We start from the raw sequence: 21,523 nt of genomic DNA on the forward strand, positions 1-21,523 counted from the left end.
ACGGCATCGTCAACACATGACAATTAGTGCTAGCTTTTTTTACAAAAAAAAACATTCAATTTACAATGAAAATTCTCAGCGTCCTACATGTAGGACACTAGGCATATATGTGTTAAGGGAAGTGATGTGAAGCAAATGAGGCTGTACAACCGATAACAACGTTTCCAGTGCATGGACACGTCTTCCGTAACCATGGTGACCACGCCAGTGCCTGGCCACCATAGTGACGAAAGACGGCTCATGGCAAAAGTTGTTAAGCAAGTTCTCACAGAAGGCCTTGAGCAGCTTGGAAATCACAGACAGCCTTTTAGGGGCGAAGCTCCTTATGGCGTGGCTTGTGCGTCCGTCGTAGTATGTAACCACCAGTGGAACATACCCGAAATAGGTATAACATTTGACCTCCAAGGTGGTGCTGGTGAGAGATTTCTTTTGTGCGTTGTTTAACAATAAAAAATAGTGCTCAATGTACATGCCAATGGCTGCTAATGGGGAATGAGAGACAGGAGCATTCGACTTTTAGTCAACGCGCACGCTGCGATCCCCATTAGCAGCCATTGGCATGTACATTGAGCACTATCAGACAAGAAAGGGTTGCTACATTATACTTAGTTTTAGAAAGGTTTAGCGAGCATTGAGCCGCAGGGTCATGAATACAATGAACTAGTATATACCATGAATGAATTCGAGGTGGTTAAAGGGGGGAAACAGATACGAAGCGCAAACCGTAAGAAATTAAAAGCTGAATCCTCCCGTCTCTCATTTCACATTAGCAGCCACTGGCATGTACATTGAGCACTATCTGACAGGAAAAGGTTGCTACGTTATACTCGCTGGGCGTAACCTCCTTGGTTTTAGAAAGGTTTAGCGAGCATTGGGCCGCAGTGCCATGAATACAGTGAACTAGTATATACCATGAACTCAAGGTGGTTGAAGGTGGGAAGTAGACCCGAAGCGCAAGCCGTAAGAAAGTGTGCGTGTGCCACCTCTCGTTTAGTCCTTGGAATGTCCACTGAATGGCGGTGCTTCTATATGGGGAATATATGATAAAAAGATGTGAGATGGTGGGACTTGGAGTGTTGAATAGATGGACGAACGGACACACAGACAGATGCATGGATGGACGCATGAACGGACGCAGGGGCGGATGCATGAACGAATGCAGGGGCGGGCGCACGAACAGACGTATGGACGGTCACACAGCCGGACGCATGGACGGACGAATGCTTCGCCCCACTCTCCATCATTCACTCCGTGGATATGCTGCCATTTTTAATATGAATGATAGTTTCCAAACATGGTTACGCAATTTGTGCGGCAAGAACAGCTTCACTGGTAAAAACTCCCCTGAGGCTGAAAGCCCAAGTTGTGCAGGGCTCCTAAAAATGAGACGTGGCAGCACCACAGTCACATTTCAAACCATGGGGCTCCTGGGTTAATGAAAACGTGTTAAATATTTGGTCACTGAACATCTATAAGGATTGCCTCGTAAATCTTAACAAGAGCAGTCCCGCCATTTCTCAATTAACCATTTTTTTAGTGTCAAGTGTTCTTTGATTGTTGAAGTGCTGCGTTTAAACAATCTTTGTGCGTACACCAATATTTCTATAGACATTCAGGAACTGTTTCATTCTGTTCCGTAAAATAGACTTCTTTTGGCTGTATATAGGCTCAAGTGTGGCTCCAGTGCTTTGTCAGACCTTTTTATCAAGGTTAGACAATGCACTAAGAAGCAGTTTACGGGATGACAAGATAGTGAACATTTTTCATTATGTTAACGATCTTTTAGTACTGTATTTACTCGCTTAACAATTGCACTAATGGAATAAACGCACCCCCAACTTCAGTCATAAAAATTTAGATTTTTTTCTCCCCCCCCCCCCTCCTAATAAACGCACCCCCTACATTCATCCGCTGCAGTCCCCCTAACCCACATCCGGCGCCTCCTTGCCCGTTGGATCACTTCTGTTTTTTTTTTTATTATTTTGCCGACCCCCCTCGGCCACCTCGGCCTGCTCCCTCCCCCCCCCCCCCTCGTCCGTTGTCACAGGCCGTATTGTTTTTTTTTATCTCTGCGCGGCACGTCCCCAGCCTTTTTTGTTTGTGCACCACAGCAAGGTTCACAAACGGTGCGAGTGTAGAGAAATTGCAACTAAGAAGCACACAGCGAGCGAAGGTGACGAAACTGCTCGCGCCAACCGACGATCACTTTCAGTGAATACAAAAAAGCCCACCACGTGCATGCGATTTTAGAGTGAGGAAGACAGGATCTTCTGTCGCCAAGGGTCATTCGATGCTCTCGCGTCACAGGTTTCTGAAAACCATAAAAAATCACTTATCCAGAAAAGATCGTGACGATTTTTATAACATAGTAGCACCCCCAATTCTCGCTTCACTTATTATGCGGGCATACAGGAACTTCTCATGTGGAAGCGAGGCGGCGACCGTATTTTGTTGTTAATCTAGTTATAGATGGTTTGTTTCGATGCTTCGAGGGTAGCTTGCTGCAACGTTGGTTACTTGCTACTATGTTAACAGCGTCGTCACGGTCGTCAGGCGAGGTTGCTGCGAAGTTGGCAAACTGTGTCGTAGCATTGTAGCATCGTAGCGCACGCTTTTGGGTGCCCCTCGAGATCACATCAGATACCACAGCTGTGGTTAAATGATTGCGAGAAAAGATAGCCGCAAAATGCCTTTATGGCGTGCGCAGGCAGCATAGAGACAGCTTGCAGAAGACAGCGCCATCAACCACCAAAGTTAAGTTAAAGTGCAAGAAAGAAGCTGTTTCTAAACAGTGTATGCGTATGTCAATAGCGAAAGGCTAAGTGACCTAAGTTTTTTTTTTTGCATTACCGCATTTTTTCTCCTCCTGAAAAAGTTTTCATTAAATTTACACCGCATAATAAATGAACCCCCCAACTTTGCTCAGGTTTTTCGAGCAAGAAAGTGCATACATTACGCGAGTAAATACGGTACTTTTTAACACTAATGAAGGCGATAACTTCGAATCTCTTGCTACAGAAACGTCAACAAGCTTTGCCGCATGTTCTCAAGACTTGAAGCTCACTTACGAACTTTGCAAAGACAACTCTAGTCGCTTTCTTGACCTAGTGGTAGACTTTAAAGGTGATGGTCATGCCTGTTGGCTTTACACACCGAGGACAAAAGAAGCTTTACTCCCATTTGAGTCATGCCATTCAAAGCTTGTGAAGAGAAGTATTCTTTCTTTGTGCCTTGTGAACTCTTTAGAAAAAGAGCGGTGTACATTCAGTGCACTTTGTTCTCCAGGAGCAAGTAGCCAGAATAAAGTCCGCAGGTAATCGAATATTCTTGCTGCTTTTAGTGGTGGAATCATCCATCTAAAAACTGAAATGAAAAACTAGGAATACAGATGACTCGGCAGATGGTGTACCAAAAACATGTAACAATGCGGTGATGCCCTATTTGCATAGAATATCACACATCAAAAAAAGGTAGCCACAAGGAATGGCGTCAGCCTCGTGTTGTCTGCACCGTGCAAGCTCTCCAGGCTCTATTATAAGTGCATAGTTATGCAAGAAAATTTTTCGAGCAGCGTTTGCGGAAAGAAGCATGCTAACGTATTTACGAAATGTGCTGTTTTGGTAGTATACCGAATTTTCTTGTCATGTGGCCATGTCTATATCGGCCAGAAGGGCCGATGCCTGAAGAACAGGCTGCGTGAACACTACTATCTCTTCCCCACAGGCACTGGTGAAAACTTGCCTCTGCATTGCAAAAGCTGCGGCTGCGTCCCAGATTTCAAATCAGCAATTGTAATTGGCAAAGGTAGAAACAAGAATGAATGTGAAAGCTTTCGAAATCAGGAAGCAGGGCAAATTGTCATGTGTGATCGAACCCTCAGTTTTACTCAAGGAGAAAGAATTTGCGTTTCTATAAAGCTGGTAACCTAGGCATTCAATTTTATCCTTGTTTCACACGTTGATGCTCTTTACGTTTAGGTGCACAAATTTGATATGGCTCAGATGGCCTTTTTTATGCATGCGCTTCTGTTTCATGTGTTGGGGGTGTGTGAAATTTCTCAATAAATATTAAGTTTATGTCCAGCAGTTGTCCTGTGTGGTTGTTCTTCGCTGTCTTCGTGTAGTTTTTTGCTAGCTGCATTTCCTATCACTGATATTCAATGTGGCAGTGATGATGACATAGATGAACGCCAACTTGAACATGAAATCAGAGTAGGAAGGCCAACATTTACTTCTACAGAGACTGTGTACGGCACGTTGTAGTGCTGAACAACAGGTTTGAATTCATTCTGATATAACAAGGTAGTAGAAAGGAAAAGATATGCTCGACCTTTGAACCCTTTTTTGGCACTGCCCTTTCACATCAGTATGAACACATGGTAATGCTTCCCACGGCATCAAGCATGTCTGAACAATAAAGGGCGATCTCGCAATTGATGCTTGGTTCAAGAACAGTGCTGGCTCACCTTGGTACGCTGGTCAACAAGCGGTGATGGTTTAAGTTGCTTGGCTGGCACCAGACCACCCCCAGTGGCGGCAGCCACATCGTCCACCACGGTGGTCACTTGGAAGCGACCACAGCTCACTGGCGCAGGTGGTGGTGCTTTCATCTCGGTGCTGCTGGTTTGAGTGGCTGTGCTTACCACATAGCCACCACGAGTCACTTCCGTTTCGACATGGTTGCCAACCGTCGTTTCGCACGTGGTCGTCGATGCTGGAGGCATCGGTGGAATGGGTGAGGTGGCCGTTGTGGCAACAGTGGGTGCCTCGATGGCGATGACCGAGGGAGCAGTGGTAGGTGCTGGGGTCAGGGTGAAAGATGATGATGGCGTCGACGGCAGGCTCATTGAACTCCCAAGGAGAGGGTCATCACGCACAGGGGTCACGTGAAAACGGGAGAAGCGACCTGCAGATAACCCAGCAGCTGTGGAGAGAAGACTTTGCTTCTAATGGCATCACAAAAGCGGAATTCATTATGATGAGGATGCATTTCTGGAAGACCCCATGCAAATTTATACCTTGTTAACAAAAGAACTTGGTGGATACTCTAAGATGTCAGATGTTCAATAAAATATGTTCCCATGTTCATAACGTGTATATGGCCATGTTCATGAATTACTACGTCTCTTTATTATTTCACCTGCGAGTTGGTCATGGACCCCATTATTCTTATTGCTGCAAAGTCAAGAAATATTGATCTCAAGACATAATCATTGAGTGATGCTGACAGCCTCAATACCAAATTAGGAGGCATTTAAAAATGCCTTGAGTATGACAGTTTCCCTCCCGTCTCGTATTCCCTGTAAAAATGCACATGCAGCAGAACCATAAAAGCAAGTTCATTTGACACACTCGGTTAATTCAAACTTACAATGAATCTGAACTGAGGCCTAGTACCTGTGTATTTCTGCGGGGGAAAGCTCGATAAATTCAATGTGTCGGTATCCGCAGCACTTAATTCATCACTCCTCGCACAAGTAAGCCAAGAGTGATCACAATGTGTATCAAAAGCAAGTTTACTAGAAATACAAACAATAAAGGACAATCATTTCTTCACATATGAGGAGGTAGGGAAGAAATGAAAGGCGGTAAGGTTATACTAGATACATGTCTGGTTTGCTACCCTGCAATGGTGGACAGGGCGAGGGAGGTTGAAAAAAAGAAAGGAAAAATAAGGGAGCACCATCAGGGTACAAGTGTGCCTATCCATTGCAGACTTACAAATGGACACGTAATCCGGTCGATTTTTAGGAAACTTTCTACTGCTCCGAAAAAGTGTTTTGATAGTGGCGCAAATGAGAAACTCATTCATTGCATCGGCGGCTATGAGCATGCTTTTGTCACTTGAGAAAAGCTTCATAATCCTGACTTGATGTTGAAAGTCGATGTGATGAGTAAACGAAAGGCACCAGACACATGCCGATCGCGGAGGCGCGGCATGTGTCTGAGCGCATGAGCGCGGCATGTGTGGAGAGGAGAGTCACCTGAGTGCAGGTGCACCAGCCACGCAAACACAAGAAATTGTTCAGAGAAGAGTTTATGGAACGCGACCCGAGCCGAGAAGACAAATTACAGAGGATGAGCTGGCACTAATACAAGCCTGCGAACTTCTGCCGCAGCGCAAATTGGAAGCGCGTGACCGAGAAGGCTTTCGAAGATCCATTGTCACCGTGATCACGCAGATTTTCCATCAGCGCCTAATCTGACGTCCCCTCGGTGATAACGACATAGTTGTCCGCATTAAAAAAAAAAAGCAATGCTGAATGCCGTTGGGGGCCAAACCATGTATGCGCAGTAAAACCATGCATGCGCGCACAGCGACGAAAACAAAGAGCGAACAACAGGGACACAGACACTGTGAAAAACTATTCGGTAAAGAGCCCTCCATATGGTTGAGCGAACTGGGAGCGTGGGAGAAACACACCCACATGAAGCAAAGAAGGGGCACACAGCATGAGCGCTTTATGAATTGCCAACTACCCCACCTTCTCAGCCCTCCATATGCAGCGCGGCCCCACATATGTGACTCTAACTAAAACGTGGAACTGCCAACGCAAAAGTATTTTCTTTTTTGGTTGGGGGGTGGGGGGGTGGAGGCACATCTGCGCATGCTCCCGCGGCGGCAAGAACGACGGCAAGGCCAGCTTGTGGGACACAGGCATACCCGCCTGCCTCGTGCTCACTTGCGTGCAATAACGAGCGCTTGCTTTCGCCTAGTGCGCCGCCGCCGCTTCGCACTTCGTCGGTTGCAGGGCACTCGCAAAAGATGCATGCTCATACGAAAAAGCCAAAATCTAAGGCAAAACTCCTAGATTGTCCGTGGGGAAAATTTGTTATATTAATGTTGTCATCCGCTGTTACTTTGTTACATACTATTCGCAAATACATGTGCTTCTATGGAGTAACAACGGGGAATAGAAAAACTTGTTTATATCGAGAAATTCGTTAGATGGAGGTTTATTACGGAGGTCAGCAGGTTCAACTGTACACAGTTCAGCATGAAAATTTGAAAAAGAAACGTGAAAAATTAAAAAAGGAACTGAAGGCAGAACTTACCCAAAATATTTATATAGTAGGTGAAAACTGCATTATTATTGAGAAGGCATTTATATGGACGCATGAAATTTGAAAGCATGAAATTCTAAGCATGAAAATTTTAAAAAGAAACGTGAAAAATTAATAAAAAAGGGACTGAAGGCAAAACTTACCCAAAATATTTATATAGCAGGCAAAAACTGCATTATTATTGAGAAGGCAATTATATGGGCACTCTCAATGAGCTTGTGCCGTTATGTCCGGTAAGAAGTCTAAACTGATAACGTCTCCCTGCACATCATGTATTGTACCTGCGGGGGTGACAGTGGAGGTGACAACCACTGCTGAAGAAGCGATCAAGCAAGCTGACGCACCTATGGTGTTTGGAGGGCACACATGAGAGCATCCCCTGCATGTTAGACCTGCAGTCCATTGCTCAAGAAGTGATGAAACAATCCACCCGATTTTAGCAAGCATTAAAAAATGCATGGAGCTCAAGCTGTAAATAGGTAGCTCGCGTTTCAGCACGCATCAACGCATACCCTCTTACGTGCTGCGCTTTCAATGTGGAGAGACCGGGCGAAAGCAGCATTTTTTCCTAGAGCGACTGTATTCTATTACCTCAGCATTTTGCAGTAATACGTGACATAGGATCCAAAAGAGTTAGTTGCTAGTCTTACTTCATATAACATTACAATTCGTTACGACTGCATTCATTGCTTTGCCCTTGCAGTTTGACGGACTATCCATTGCAAAGCACATGCTGAGCTCAGTGGTTACTTGGCAATGGAGAGGCGAACTTTCTACAACACCATTACCACCTTAATGGTTTAATTAATGACCTTGCTGTTAAAAACAGAGTCGTGCAATGAGGTCTCCAAGCAAATGCCACCTTAACAAGATTCATGCATTTTGTTCACATAGCGCAAGATTCATGCATGGTTTCAAGTTCACGAATGATGCGAGCACTGTGGGTTGTCAAAATGAGTGCCATCTCTCAGCACACAAGAACGAATCAGACGCGATTGAACCAAAACAAACATTGTGTACATCTTTAAAAGTACTTTTACATTGTCGATATGATCAGTGGATTCAAATATGTCACTAGTGACACACTAAACCGACCTTATACGATATTCCAATACCCTAAATCAACATAACAACAAACAAGGTTACACGAAGGCGTCATAGTCGATGTTCGGCTCACTACCCAAGGGACACAACCCGCGGTTGTCGTACCGCATGGGACCCTGTCAGAAGACAACCATCCACGCCAGCTGCCACCCGCCAATGAGAGTCTCGTTTTTTCTGCGCAGCCATCTAGCCTCGCTGCTGGGCATCACTGCTAGTGCTACTGTGCTAACAATAATGATGATGATGGTGAACCCACGCGACCACTGCACTGCCTGTTGCTCGACAGCTGTTAAACTTAAATGTGGACTATCCGCTAGACACCTGCATGCCATGAGGTGCAAACAACTTTACAGAAGGTGATAGCAACCTCTCAACATTGTGCATGAAACTAAGTATGACACTGTATGAAACTAAGTATGAAACTAAGTATGACAACTAAGTATGACAACTAAGTATGACTGAACTGCACGGGATATTGTTACGTGGAAATAACAGCTATCAGCCCATTACCAAAGCACAGCTCACACACTTTATCACTTGTAGTTTGAGACTAGTTCAGGGTAGGTCCCACAATGCCTTGTTACCGTCAGTCGAAACCACGTAACACAACGCCCGGCGGCGAAAGTGCGGCACGTCTATGGGGCCACAACAGGAGGAGGGTGGTGGTAAAACTGGAGCCTTGATACATGGACAACGTCACGGGACTACAGAGCAGAGGAGGTTGAAGGATCATCAGGAACAATTTCGTATGCAATGCCTGTCACTCGTCGGAGCACAAGGTATGGGTCCACGAAACGAGAAGAGAGCTTCTCGGAACGGCCTGCATGTCGCTTGGGGGGACCAACGAAAAACAAGGAAACCAATCGGAAATTGTTCGTCGTGATGTCGCTTACCGTAATAATTCTTCTGTGTTCCTTGGAAAGCTTTTAATCTGCTGCAGGCAAGCTGATGGGTGTGGTCAGTGTGGGCAATAGTGCCGCGTCTGTATTGAGAGGTAGACTGTGCAGCAGTCTGTGCAGACTTGCAGGAAGGTATCTAACGGCAATGTTGGTTTGCTTCCAAACAAAACACAAAACGGTGAGTACCTAAATGTCTCATGTCGCGACATGAGAATGACAAAAATAGGCAAGAAAGCCCACGCAAAGGTAGCGGGCTAGCCTCTATTCCCACGTCCTCCTCTTCTAAATTTGCCCTTTATGCCCCCCATACAGCTAAAAATTATGATAAAAGAGAAAACATTAATAACAAATTAAACACATGGCACTATAAATATGTTTCCGACAGACAGCACAGGGAAGTAAGGCTAGTGCAAAAAGATTGCATTGGAATTAATGTTATCACCAAGACACGTACGTATTTTCCACCTCATGTCATACGTTTTTTGTATTCTGCCTACATTCACAGTCATATATCGTATTGTGTATCATCTTGGGCCAACACTTACATCACGCACATTGAACGACTGCAGAGTCAAGCGGTTAGACTAATGATTTTTAGACCATTTTATTCTTTCGGTAGCTCATTGTTTTCAAAGCTTAACATACTATCATTAGGACAATTATTTTACCACAGATTGTCCATAGTAGCCTATAGGCTTATCACACATGATATTGTAATTGCATGCATTGGTCATAATCATTTAACTAATAGCAATAATACCCGGTTTTCCCAGAGCAATAATCTTTTTTTCCCAGCCGTAAGAAGGAACTACGGCAAGTTCACAACCTTGTTTTCAAGCATAGCAATTTGTAATTCATTGCTCTTCGAATTAAAATCATCGCACAACATTCATATTTTTACCTCGCGTTGCAAAAAACATTTTCTTAAGGATATAATGGAATCATCTGATTTGTGTATTTAAATGTTGGTAGCTTTCAACAGTTCAGTGTTAGTTTTATATTAGCATTTGCCTTTCCATAACTTAGGCAACTGATAAAAAAAGTAGTTGCATTTGTCACGTACAGTTCTTTAATTTTGCTTTGTTCTAGTTTTATCTAGTGCTATTGATAATTTTTGCCTAATTTTATTAGTACTATTACCATCATGTTATGTGATAATTCTATTGTTACTGTTAACTAAGCTCATTAGTCTTTGCTCACAAACTTTTTGCTGCACTTTTTTTGTAATTACCCCATTCAGGTTGCCATAGGAGGTCCCCCCCGTCAGTTTCTGTGAAACTTTGGGACCTCCTCCTGTAATATTCAAATCATGTAACTGAATGTGAAATATGTAATAAACTTGACTTGACTTGGTACGGAAGCTTAGGATCTTTCATCCTTAGTACCGGTGTCTCTTCACTGCTCAACTGCAGAGTCACCCTGCGCCGGCCACTTTTTTGGTTCATATTGGTGATGCCGTCCTGTTCAGCAAGGAGCCGTACAAGCCCAATCACAAATCAGGATGCAGGAGTTCCAACTTTTCCCACAGGAAGGCAGGTGTCTGCCAGAGACCCCACAACAGTTTTAACTTATTGGGAAGAGGCTTAACATTGCCGCCCTTGGAAAGTGTACTCACATAAGGCATATAATAATAATAATAATAATAATAATAATAATAATAATAATAATAATAATAATAATAATAATAATAATAATAATAATAATAATAATAACTTCATTCCAGCATCAACAGGAAGGAAGGCGACGCTGGTGAGGCTACAGGAGGCTTGCAAAAAGCCTCTAATGGCTTCTCAAAGGCCAATGCCCCCTTTACAAAACTATACAAAGCAAAACAGCAGTGAACAACTGATAAATGCAAACAAAAAAAAAGCCTATGAACATAGTGATAGCTTGAAACTACAATTATCGATTTCGTACAATTATACTTACTCCAGTAATTATAGTAACCTATTCAATTTATAAGTGAATTGTAATAGCGGAGCAACTAAGAGCCTGTGGCAGCAAGTACATCAGCATTTGGCGGTCATAATTTGTCTGAGTGTGAAAAGGTAACATGTACACAGCAAAATAACAGTCCTAACTTCACTTGCAAAAGCACACGAAGCAGTCCCGCATAGAATGTTACCTACACCTTGCTTAAGGGAGCACAGATTTGGTTAAACAGGATCCTGAAGAGGTTCGGCAATGATGTTATTTCAAAACCTTCAAATACCGAAAAAAACCCGCGTACAGTCCGAGGTGCATTTCAGGCATAGCAAATGCGAGAAAAAGTTTTCACCCAAATATAGACCAAGAAAAACAAAAAAATACATTTATTTACACTGAATTACATCATGGTCATCTGACGAGCTCTCATCTGAAGCTCCCTTGTCGGACATGTCCTCCCACAGCGCCTTGTCTTCAGTGCCATTGAGGGCATTTGAAATAGAGCACTTTTTAAAAGAACGGCAAACGAGCTGCTCGAGAATGCAGGAATAATCCTTAGCGATCCACGAGCAGATCACCACTGGCGAGGTCCGCTTCAATTGTCCGACAGGGGTCACTTCCGGCTCTCCAAACCTCATCCACTCCATATAGAGGCACTTGATGTGGTCCTTAACTGGCTTATTGAGGCACAGGTCAAGCGGCTGCAGCTGGGATGTCATCACTCCTGAAATAACGACGAGCTAGATGCGAGAGTCACACAGCAATCGCTTTATGTGTCGAGCGCAAGTATCGATGGGAGCCTTGGCAGTGCTCCGAGCCGTCGACACCACATGGACTTGATCCAATCAAGTACGAGCAATTCTTCTATCTACCCCTTCACCTGGCAGCAGACGACAACATTTCCCGGGACCTTCCCCCTCTTCGGCAATGTCTTTTGGTTCAACACGATATAGAGTGGCAGCTCACGCCCATCTGCTGAACAGGACAGCATTACAGTCAACCGCGTTTTCTCATTCTCTGTTGATCGCACGGTAATTTGCCTGGAGCCTTTTTTATGAACTGTCAGAGCCGAGGGTATATCGAGGTACAGTCCTCAGCAAGCTTAACACAAACGCTTCGACACACGAGCTGGTGTGCTTGGACCAATGCCAGCCGCAAAGCGCTGGGCGCTGTTGCCGAGGTAATATCTCCGTATGCTTTGATAGTAAGCCGGCACGCATGGGTAATATCCCGGCAACAAATTTAGTAGCTATGCGGCGCTAGCATCAGTCAAACTGTTTTGGCACACACTGCGAGACATTCGTGCTAAACTTGCTGATGACTGAACACAGGCATCTGACCAGCGTTTTGGATCTGGCTAAGCTGAAAGGAGATTACCTTTTACAAGGTTAGCACGTGCTTCTGAAAGGCGACAAGCAACTCTTTATAGTTTTTTGGCAGCTTCTGTGATATCGACGTACACCAACGCAGGTAAAATGCAGCGCGGCGCATGAAGTGAGACACCAAATGCTTGCTCGCCTTGAAGATCCCCTGCTCAATGTCTTGATTTCGCGCGATCTTCCTAGCCTTTGCTTGCAGCATTTCGATGTTGACAGCGAGCTTGCAGCCCGTTGCTCCCGAGCGAAGTTCACCGGTTCTTGTTCAACCTCAGGAAAAGCTCCATGTTTCGGCCCCAAAAACTTGTTCGCTGGCCGCTGCACACAAAAAGGATTTCTTTTAGCTTCCTCCAGTCATGATTGCACCTCGTCCACGCCAGACTGTCGCTCAGCAGCAAAGTTACCAATGGTTTCAGCAGAAAGGCAGCCGAATATGCCTTTGCAGAGATGGCATGGCGTAATGTCACAGACATAAAATCGTGGTTGTTGTTACGTGCATCAAGTGGTTGCAATCGCCGCATGCCTGTACGACTAACGTCACTGACACAACTGTCATTAGTAACAGGGCGTGAGGCGGTAACGAGACCCTGATAATGGGGATACACACCACGTCGACGAACGAGATCGTACACAGCGGCTTGCGGCAGCCACTCGAGCCGTGGTAGAAAATCACTGAGAGTGAGCTGGCACTGTGCTGCGGTGCTCCGGGTTGCAAAGACGTAGGAAATCAGCATCGCTACAACGATGGGAGCAGCATAGCCAATCGGTTCTGAAGGATGTCAAGGTAAGAGGCTCGGGAAGTGGCCGTCGACATTGGAGGTCCCGAGTGAGGCTGCCCGGACTTGTTGCATTCTTGCACAGCAGTTCCTGTTGGACTTGCAGTTATCCCACTTCGCGCCAGGTCAGTAGAATCCCACACCAGTCGGCAGAGTGGACATGTCATCAAGGGAGTCCATGACGAGCTAAGCCTAGCCTAGCGAGGTTGAAGACAACAATGAAGATTGGGGCACCGGCTATGAGTACCAGTGGCTCGTTCAGCAGGACTGACTGACGGTGACCGTAGGAGGATGAGAAGGACGTCAACGACACACTTGACGAACCCTCGACATGGCAAAGGGAGGAATCGACACAAACTGTGCAAACGTTTGTTTGGTGAGAGGCCATAATGGCTGAGTAGCAACGACTAGGGCTAGTAACGGATTAAGACTGGTTTACAGTCGGCAGAGGTGCAACAGTCAAAATAAAATTTGGAGCCCTAAAATCCAAATTTGGAGCAGGTTACGGGAAAAACATTTTACCATGAAAGACCAAATATGGAGCAGCATAAAGAGAAAGCTTACATCTAGAATAAAAATATATGTACAAGCGATTACACCCATCTAAATCGTGCAGAGTGAACATGAGCACTGCTATTTCAATAAAAAGTAGTATTCTGAATTACCCTAATAAGCCAACAATAAAGTTCACATTAGCATTTGCAATGCCTGTCAAATTCTTTGAGTGACTTTGTGAATTCAAATGTGGCTCTGTCTAACTGGCGTCCTTCAGATTTGGAAGATTTTTAAAACCCAAAAATAGAGATGGCAAAAAAAAAAAAAAAAACTAGTGCACAAGTTTTTTTTTTCTTAGCACAGCAGAATTGACATTTGCTGCTCCAAATGAGTGCCAGTGACTTTGTAGACATCAGCGATCATACTAGAACTCAAAACTATGCAGCACATGCACATCAGTAATTGAACAAAATGTGCTGTGTCTCGTGACTGACGCTAACAGCCCATCCCAAACTATATAATACTTTTCGGCAGGACACCTGTGTACTGCAGTGTAATTGGTTTAAGCAGCGATTTGCCCACGTTAGAACAAAACCAAGCCAGTTCAATTCACTACTAGAGATGCAAAATTTCCGGAAATTTTGAGCAATCGGAAAAAAAACTGTTTTTTTTTTTCATATTTTTTTTCGGAATATTTTTGGAAAAACTGGAAAAGAATCTTCTTAACATATGACAATAGTTTATTATGAAATGTCAAAAGCCATAACTCTCATTATGTAAATAACGAAGTCTTGGTTTAACAGATTGAAGGCAGGCCACTAGCATCACCACGAACGCGTTCAGTTCCCTGTGAATGGGTGCAGCTTTCTAGAATTGTTATAGCAGTCAGAACAAAAAACACTCAAATGTCTCTTCTGTGGCTACTTCGGCGTGGCCTTGACCATGGAAACAGTGAACAAGATGGTAAAAAGATGAAGTGTACCTCTTATTCAGAGTCAGTATCAGTGGCTTCAGCAGTAGAATTCTTCATCATGTTGAGATGTGCGTGTACAAAAACAAGCTTTTGAAGGGTTTCATTACGCAGTCTGTTCCTACGCAGAGTATGAATGTTTGCGAAGTCGGATCAGTTCCGCTCACAAGCAGCAGATGATGGCGGAATCTGTAAAATGTTTGAAGACAGAGGCATCACTGTTTTACTCGTGCACATTCCTTCCCGCCATGTTGAAGGAGGGATGTGCTTAGCAGAATTCTATATTCTGGGTCTTGACCACATGCCTGCATTGGTCCTGTATTCTGCCACATCAGAGCACACTTTTCCAACTTCGAGGTTCATGTGCATACTGTGCTCCGAGATTCAGTCAAAGGCAGACAAGACTTCTTCGTCAGTCAGATTTTTCCCCTTATACCGTGGGTCAAGTAAGTTTGCTGCACAGTGCACGGGACTTACTGTAAACTCTTTCCGTGTCTTTAAGGCTTTTTCGGCGAGACCTTGCTCACTCTGCGAAAGAACAGAACACTGCAGATTAGAGTGAATCTCCTCCGCTAGATTGTGAAACAAAATTGTGATGCCGGACAACAGGGCTTCGTGACTTTCTACAGCTTTGACAGCCATTGCGATGGGTTGCAGCAAAGTATGGCATAATTTCAATGCCACCCAAAACTCTTCTTCGTTTAGAACGACCAGCCTAAAAGTACTGTCGAACTTCAAGTTTTCCATCATAGCTATTTCCAGCAAAACCTCCTTGTTTTTCAAGAGCCTTTCAAAGGAGAGACAGACACCACTCCATCTTGTCTTGCTTGGAACCTTCAGACTTGTGGGGGGGAATGCGCGCCCAGCCTCCCTTTCCTTTTTTATGGCAGCGCAAAAGCCTATTTGCGGGAACACCCCCCCCCCCCCCCCCCCCAGTCAACGCTCGCGATTCCCCCTTTCCTGGCGCGCGGAACGGATTTCCCCTCCTTCAGCGAGAAAAGGTATTATTCTCGTCAGGAAGAGGGAAACCGGGTCAGTGGATAAAACTAGTGTGCGGACGGCCGCACGCCCTCTCTGACACCGGCCTTGGAAGAAGGAGGTCGAACCCCAACCCCCCAGCAAGTCGAGGATGACAACGACCAAGGAGTAAGCGTCTACCCTTGTTTTCTGTACTATCTCCTCGCAACAGTTGCGCGCTATCTCCTCGCGACAGTTGCGCGACATTTGCGACATTTGTGCGGTGCAGAAACCGCGTTAGCAGAGATTAGGCCTAAGACGGAAAGAGTCACACATGGTGCTCCGGCATCTCACGACGTGAACAGAGAGGCGCCGCCACAAGTTGCTCCGACACCCGCCGCAACTGTAGGCGAGTCTGCGGGCAACAGTTTGCCCTCGAGCGAGGTACTCTTACAGAATGCATAGTCAGTTATGCAAAGCCTTGCGAGCGCCCTGCAGAACACAGCGCAGGCCCCCGTGCAGACTGTGCGACCACGTGTAAAGGTAGACATACCTACCTACACGGGTTACCACGACTGCAAGAGCGCCAATGAGTTTTTTGACCTGTTGCTCCATAATCAGCAGGCAACGAGGCTCTCTGACGCAGAACTTCTCGAGCGCATGGTCCCGCTGTCGCTCACCGAGCAAGCGGCCCTATGGTTCTGATTATTCGGACATCGCGTCTGCACGGTAGAAAAGTTCCGTGACAGCTTCCGCAGCGAATTCCTACCCGCTAATTCTGAGTGGCGTTTGCGGAGGGAGTTGGAGCTACGCACCCAGCATCCGAACGAACTGTATCGTCTTGCTAACTCTCACGTTACCAACGCAGAAAAAGTCGAGCGCGTTACGCGGCAAGCGCACCTGACGTTTGCAGCGCACTTTTGGGGATCTAAGTTCCCAGACCTAGAAGAGATCACCACCGAGGCGAAGCACATACAAGGGTAGATCCTCGCTGTGTGATCGTATCGCCCACCTCCGCCCGCAGCACAGTCAATCGAGCCTTGCTGTGCGTGGAATAGAGGCGCAGTAGTTTCAGAAGCATTTAGAGGTAACACGTCAGCATCGTTCGCTAATGAGCAGGTACCCCGCGGTTAAGAGCTGTCAGACCGCGCTTCAGACCCCTACGCTTACGTGCTTTGTACGGCCCACGCCGCGCCCACGCGCGACATTTCAAGGCAGGAGCACGCGGTCGGCACGAGGCCTAACGAGCGGCTCAACCCAGAGCAAGGACCACCTGATCGAGGTGACTTACGATTGAGCCGGCGTGGTGTCTGCGGTCCTTGCTATCGGTGCGGCACGCCGGGGCACATCGCCCGCGAATGTGACCGCACACCAGGTAAAGAGCAAACGCACGGTTCGGTAAACGGACGGCGCCGCTGGTGATGCACATCGGGCACCGCGTGGTGATCAGTAATTCTACCGAAGAGTTTGGATCACTTGCAAAGTCAGTCTGTCGCGCAGGTGCGGCCGTAGACACGCCGGCGCCGCTAATCGAGTTAACGATAACTCGAAAGAAGTTCATAGCACTTTTGGAGACTGGGGCAAGCGCTTCTTTGTTTGGCGACGACGTGTTGCACCATCTACGCGAGAACAATATCCGCTTGAGACAAAGCAACACGATCTGCCGCCTGGCTACGGGAACAGCACAATCGAGCGGTGCGGCTAGGCTAGTGATCTGCTGGAATAGACGCGTAAGATGACAACATTTCGTGCATCTTCCTGGGCTGTCAATGTCTAATCCTGGATCGAGACTTCCTCGCCAAGTCGGGTGTTGTCATTGAGATTGCACATGGTGGTTACCGCGAGCACGACGGAGACGTGCTAAAGCTTTTCCCGAAGGCCCCCGCATTGGCAAAGGCATGCCAATCGCAAGGAAAGGGGCGAGTACGCGGGAAGGAAAGCACGCCGAGAAAGCGAGTAACCAGCCCTCTTGAAGATGTGCTGCACTGCAGGGAAGGGCAGTGCACCCGCTTTTGGTAAAGGCACACAGCTTACTCGAAGGGGAACAAGCGCAACTGTCGTTGCTGTTGTGCGAGTATGATGCCATGTTTACTGACCGCCCCGGTCGCGCTACGCTGGTCAAGCATAGAATTGACATGGGTGATGCACGACCTTGGAAATGCAACCCCTCACCGATCAGCTTGACTAAGCGGAAAGCACTTGATGCCGCCTTGGACGAACTCATTGGCACGGGCGTAGTTGGGAGATCAAACAGCCCATGGGGTCTCCCGGTAGTTCTAGTTCCAAAAAAAGATGATACTACAACAGGCTGAATGAGGTTACGAAGAAGGATGCGTACCCTCTTCTCTCCATGTCATTATTACTGTCCAACCTAGGCGGGGCGAAGTACTTCACTACGCTCGATGCTAGCCGTGAATATTTTCAAGTTTAGATGGACGAGCGGGATAAAGAAAAATCGGCTTTCACATGCCACAGAGAACTTTTCCAATTCAGGAGAATGTCTTTTGGCTCGTATCAGAGGCTAATGGACCGTGTTTCGGGAGATGCAAAGTGGCAGCACGCACTTTCATATCTAGACGACATAGTGGTGTACTCGAAAACGTTCGAAGAGCACTTGCGCCACTTGAGAGGCGTTCTAGAAAGGCTGAGGTCTGCGGGCATCACTCTGTACCCAAACAAAGCTCAGATAGGGGCGACCCGAACAACATTATTGGGATTTATGCTTGACGAGGGTCGCAGTTTGCCGGATAAGGGTAAGCTTGAAGTGATGGTCAGCTATCTATCGCCGAACAATATTGGTGAGCTGAGGCACTTCCTGGGGATGGTGAACTTTCGGGGATGGTGAACTTTTATCACTAATTCATTTCAGACTGCGCGGCAGTGCAGGTGCCTTTGACGAAGCTCTTGAGGAATGGCGAGCGTTGGAATTGGAGCCAAGAGCAGGAGGCCGCATTTCGTCGCCTCATGAAGTTGTTGGCCAACACGGCCGAGCTGCATCTACCCGATTTGAACAGGAAGTTTGTGTTTCACACAGGCGCAAGCGACCTGGCCTTAGGAGCAATTCTGCTTCAGGAGCATGGAGGTTCCCTCTGACCGAATGCGTTCACGAGCCGTACGTTGACACCGGTGGAAAAAAACTACTCGGTAACCAAAAAAGAGTGTCTTGCAATAGTTTTCGCTGTCCTTAAGTTTGACTTTTACATCGACGGATATGCATTCGTGATTGAGACTAACCACATGGCACTCACGTGGTTGAGGCGCTTGAACGAACCAAGTGGCCGCCTGGCGCGTTGGGAATTGCTGCTGCAGCGTTACGACTTCACCGTTCGCTACCGCAAGGGTAAGAACAATGCCGCGGCCGACGCACTATCGCGTGCTCCAGTCTGACACGAGGCAAGTCACGCGACTAATTCGAAACGAACTGAGAGCGAGACACTCGCGCTAACACAAACAGCGGAGGAAACATTAGTTCGAGGTAAGAGCGTGAACCAAGTAGAGGCTGTCATTAGCGCAGGGATTGCTTTCAGCAGAAGGGAATTGTTCGAAGCTCAGCAGAAAGATCCAGTTTGTCGAAAGGTGTTCGACGGGCTCCGGGAGCCAGGTGGTAGTGAGACCACTGTGCACAAGGGGGCAGCTGTTATTCCTGTCGGTGCGGAGCGCTCGGCAACAGCTGGTAGTGCTGTGAGCGCGCTAGATTCCTATTTGCTCTATTCTGACAGCGTCCTGCTGAGGTACATCCCATTCAAAGATGGCACAAGTGAGTCATTCAAAGTCGTGATACCGCGCACATTGAGAGGAGCACATCTTCGCTACTTTCATCACTTGTGCATTGCTGGGCATGCGAGCGGCCCTAAGACTTTCGCTAAGATGTGTCACCTCGCTGCCTGGCCAGATATGAAGCGGGATGTGATTCGCTACGCCCGTCCATGTCGTGTGTGCGGAAGCGTCAAGCCACAAGGCGGATGTTCGCCCGGCTTCATGCAACGGATTAACAGTCAGACTCCCTCGCAAATCGCAGCATGCGACGTAATGGGCCCGTACCCCACAACTCTTAGCAGAAACAAGTTCTTGCTGGTGATCACGGATCACTTCAGTAAATGGGTGGAACTTTTCCCCCTTAAAAAGTTGATGGAGGTTTTCACCAGGTTTGAGTTCCCTGAACAGTTGATTACAGACAACGTGCCTTATTTCACTGCGAGGTTGTTTGTCGACACGTGCACCGTGTTAGCCATTAGGCACAAGAAAACAACCACCTACCATGCTCAGTCGAACCCCACGGAGCGAGTCGATCGCAACATCAATCACATGCTTGTTGCGTTCTCTGAGAGACATAGGGACTGGGATACCTACCTTTCAGAAATCGGTTTTGCATTGTGATTGACCGCGAACCGATCGACTGGGTATGGGCATTCTTCTCTGAACCCGGGGAGAAAACTGCCGAATCCGGTGGAAACTGTACTTGCGGATCGCAGTGGAGTGCCAGTGGCGACATCAGCACGCGTTGAATACGCAACACAGCTGCGTGAGGAGCTAGTGCAAGCTCTACATAAAGCTGGGTATAATCTCAGCCCTGCTAGGGCACAGTAGAAGGCGCAGTACAACCGCACGCATCGGAACAAAAGCGCTACGAAGTGGGCGATCTGGTGCCGCGGTGCCATCATGTTCTCAGCGATGCTAGTAAACAGTTTTCTGCCTAGCTGGCACCAAAATGGTCTAGGCTGTATAGAGTGCGAGAGACAGTTTCCTCGCTCATTTATCGGCTGTAGGAATTGAGGCTAGGCCGCCCCCCTTTGCGCAGGCTTTGCAGCCATTTCTGCCGTTCTCATGCCCCGACATGACTCCCCTCCTCCGCTGCCTGCCACGCTGGGAGAGCGGAGTGACGTGTAACCCCTCTCACCCGGTAGCGGATGTCGACTGTGGCACCGCACGCAGGGTCTCCTGAGAGGTTTTGCGCCCATGCGTCGGGAGCGGGTCAGATGACGGTGAGCCACGCAACCTTTTCCGTCTGTCAATTTCCGTCGCTCCGGGCTCGTCGGACTTTGCTGACGGCGGCTCGCGCCCGAGGCGAATGCTCACTTTTTGTTGCCCCTCTGCGTACGCTCGGCCGAAGGGTGGTACGGTGTCCTAGTGCGTGGCCAAGCTACGCCGACCCGTCTCCCTTCGAAGCCAACGTGGGAGCCTTTGCCCTCGCTCGAGCAGCCGGGCCTTGGTCCCGGTGTCTCCGTGAATCACCTTTACCACGGAGACGTGCTCGTGGCACCCTATCTAGTACTTTTACGCCCGTGGCGTGGATAAGCCCATTTGCTTTCCCGCCGCGCCTTTGCAACGGGCTATACTGCGTTTGGTGTTGCCACAAACAATAAAGTGTTGCAACTTCGAGCAGTATTGTGTTCTCGCCACGACGACAGTTAACGCGTGCCCTGCGGCTCGCTAAGACTGGACCCACGCTAGTGGCCGTACTCCTTCGGGATACGTGTCACTACACGGCTAACGAACATGAAAGGCAAACCGAGCGGCGGACCGGTGCATGTATGTGACTTGAAACGCTACGTGTCATGGGAGGAGCACAAGGACTACAGGAGTCCCCCTCCAAGCCACATGCGGCGGGTGATATCGCTTGACACTGAGTGAGGAGCCCAGAACCACATTATTTCCTGCGTAACAGGTGAAGACAACTTTCCACGGCAGGCCACATTTGATATGTTCGACACGAGGGGCAAGGGTTCACGCGGAACACATGCGATTGTTAACCTGTTCTTTTTCTGTGTCGACTTTCACCGAGCAGATGGAGAGTCGAAAGAGAAAGAGGTGCTGCCGGAACAGCTTTGACAGGAAACCGCTCCTCTCGCCGGATCACCCCCAACATCATCCATGTCGTCATCGCGGCCCCTCCCAACCAAGCAATGCCACTCCCAACTTACCCCATCGCCCTCATCATCGGGCTTTTACGCAAGAG

The 21,523-nt window shown here is 47.3% G+C and overlaps 1 protein-coding gene across 12 annotated transcripts in view; it reads right to left on the reverse strand.

The window, feature by feature from the left end:
- Positions 1–21,523, reverse strand: part of Wnk (Wnk kinase) — a 407,304-nt gene that overhangs the window by 79,303 nt on the left and 306,478 nt on the right. For 11 of the 12 annotated variants that reach the window (XR_012885945.1, XR_012885943.1, XM_075872963.1 and 8 more), the window contains one exon: positions 4,466–4,923. Coding sequence is in view for 10 of the 12 variants with exons in the window: in XM_075872963.1 (XP_075729078.1) it covers positions 4,466–4,923 (458 nt within the window). In the remaining 2 variants the exon portion in view is untranslated. The remainder of the gene's footprint in view (positions 1–4,465; positions 4,924–21,523) is intronic. The other variant, XM_037415296.2, reaches the window with a different exon arrangement.

This window comes from Rhipicephalus microplus, chromosome 9 (genome assembly GCF_043290135.1).
Source record: "Rhipicephalus microplus isolate Deutch F79 chromosome 9, USDA_Rmic, whole genome shotgun sequence".
NCBI lineage: Eukaryota > Metazoa > Arthropoda > Arachnida > Ixodida > Ixodidae > Rhipicephalus > Rhipicephalus microplus.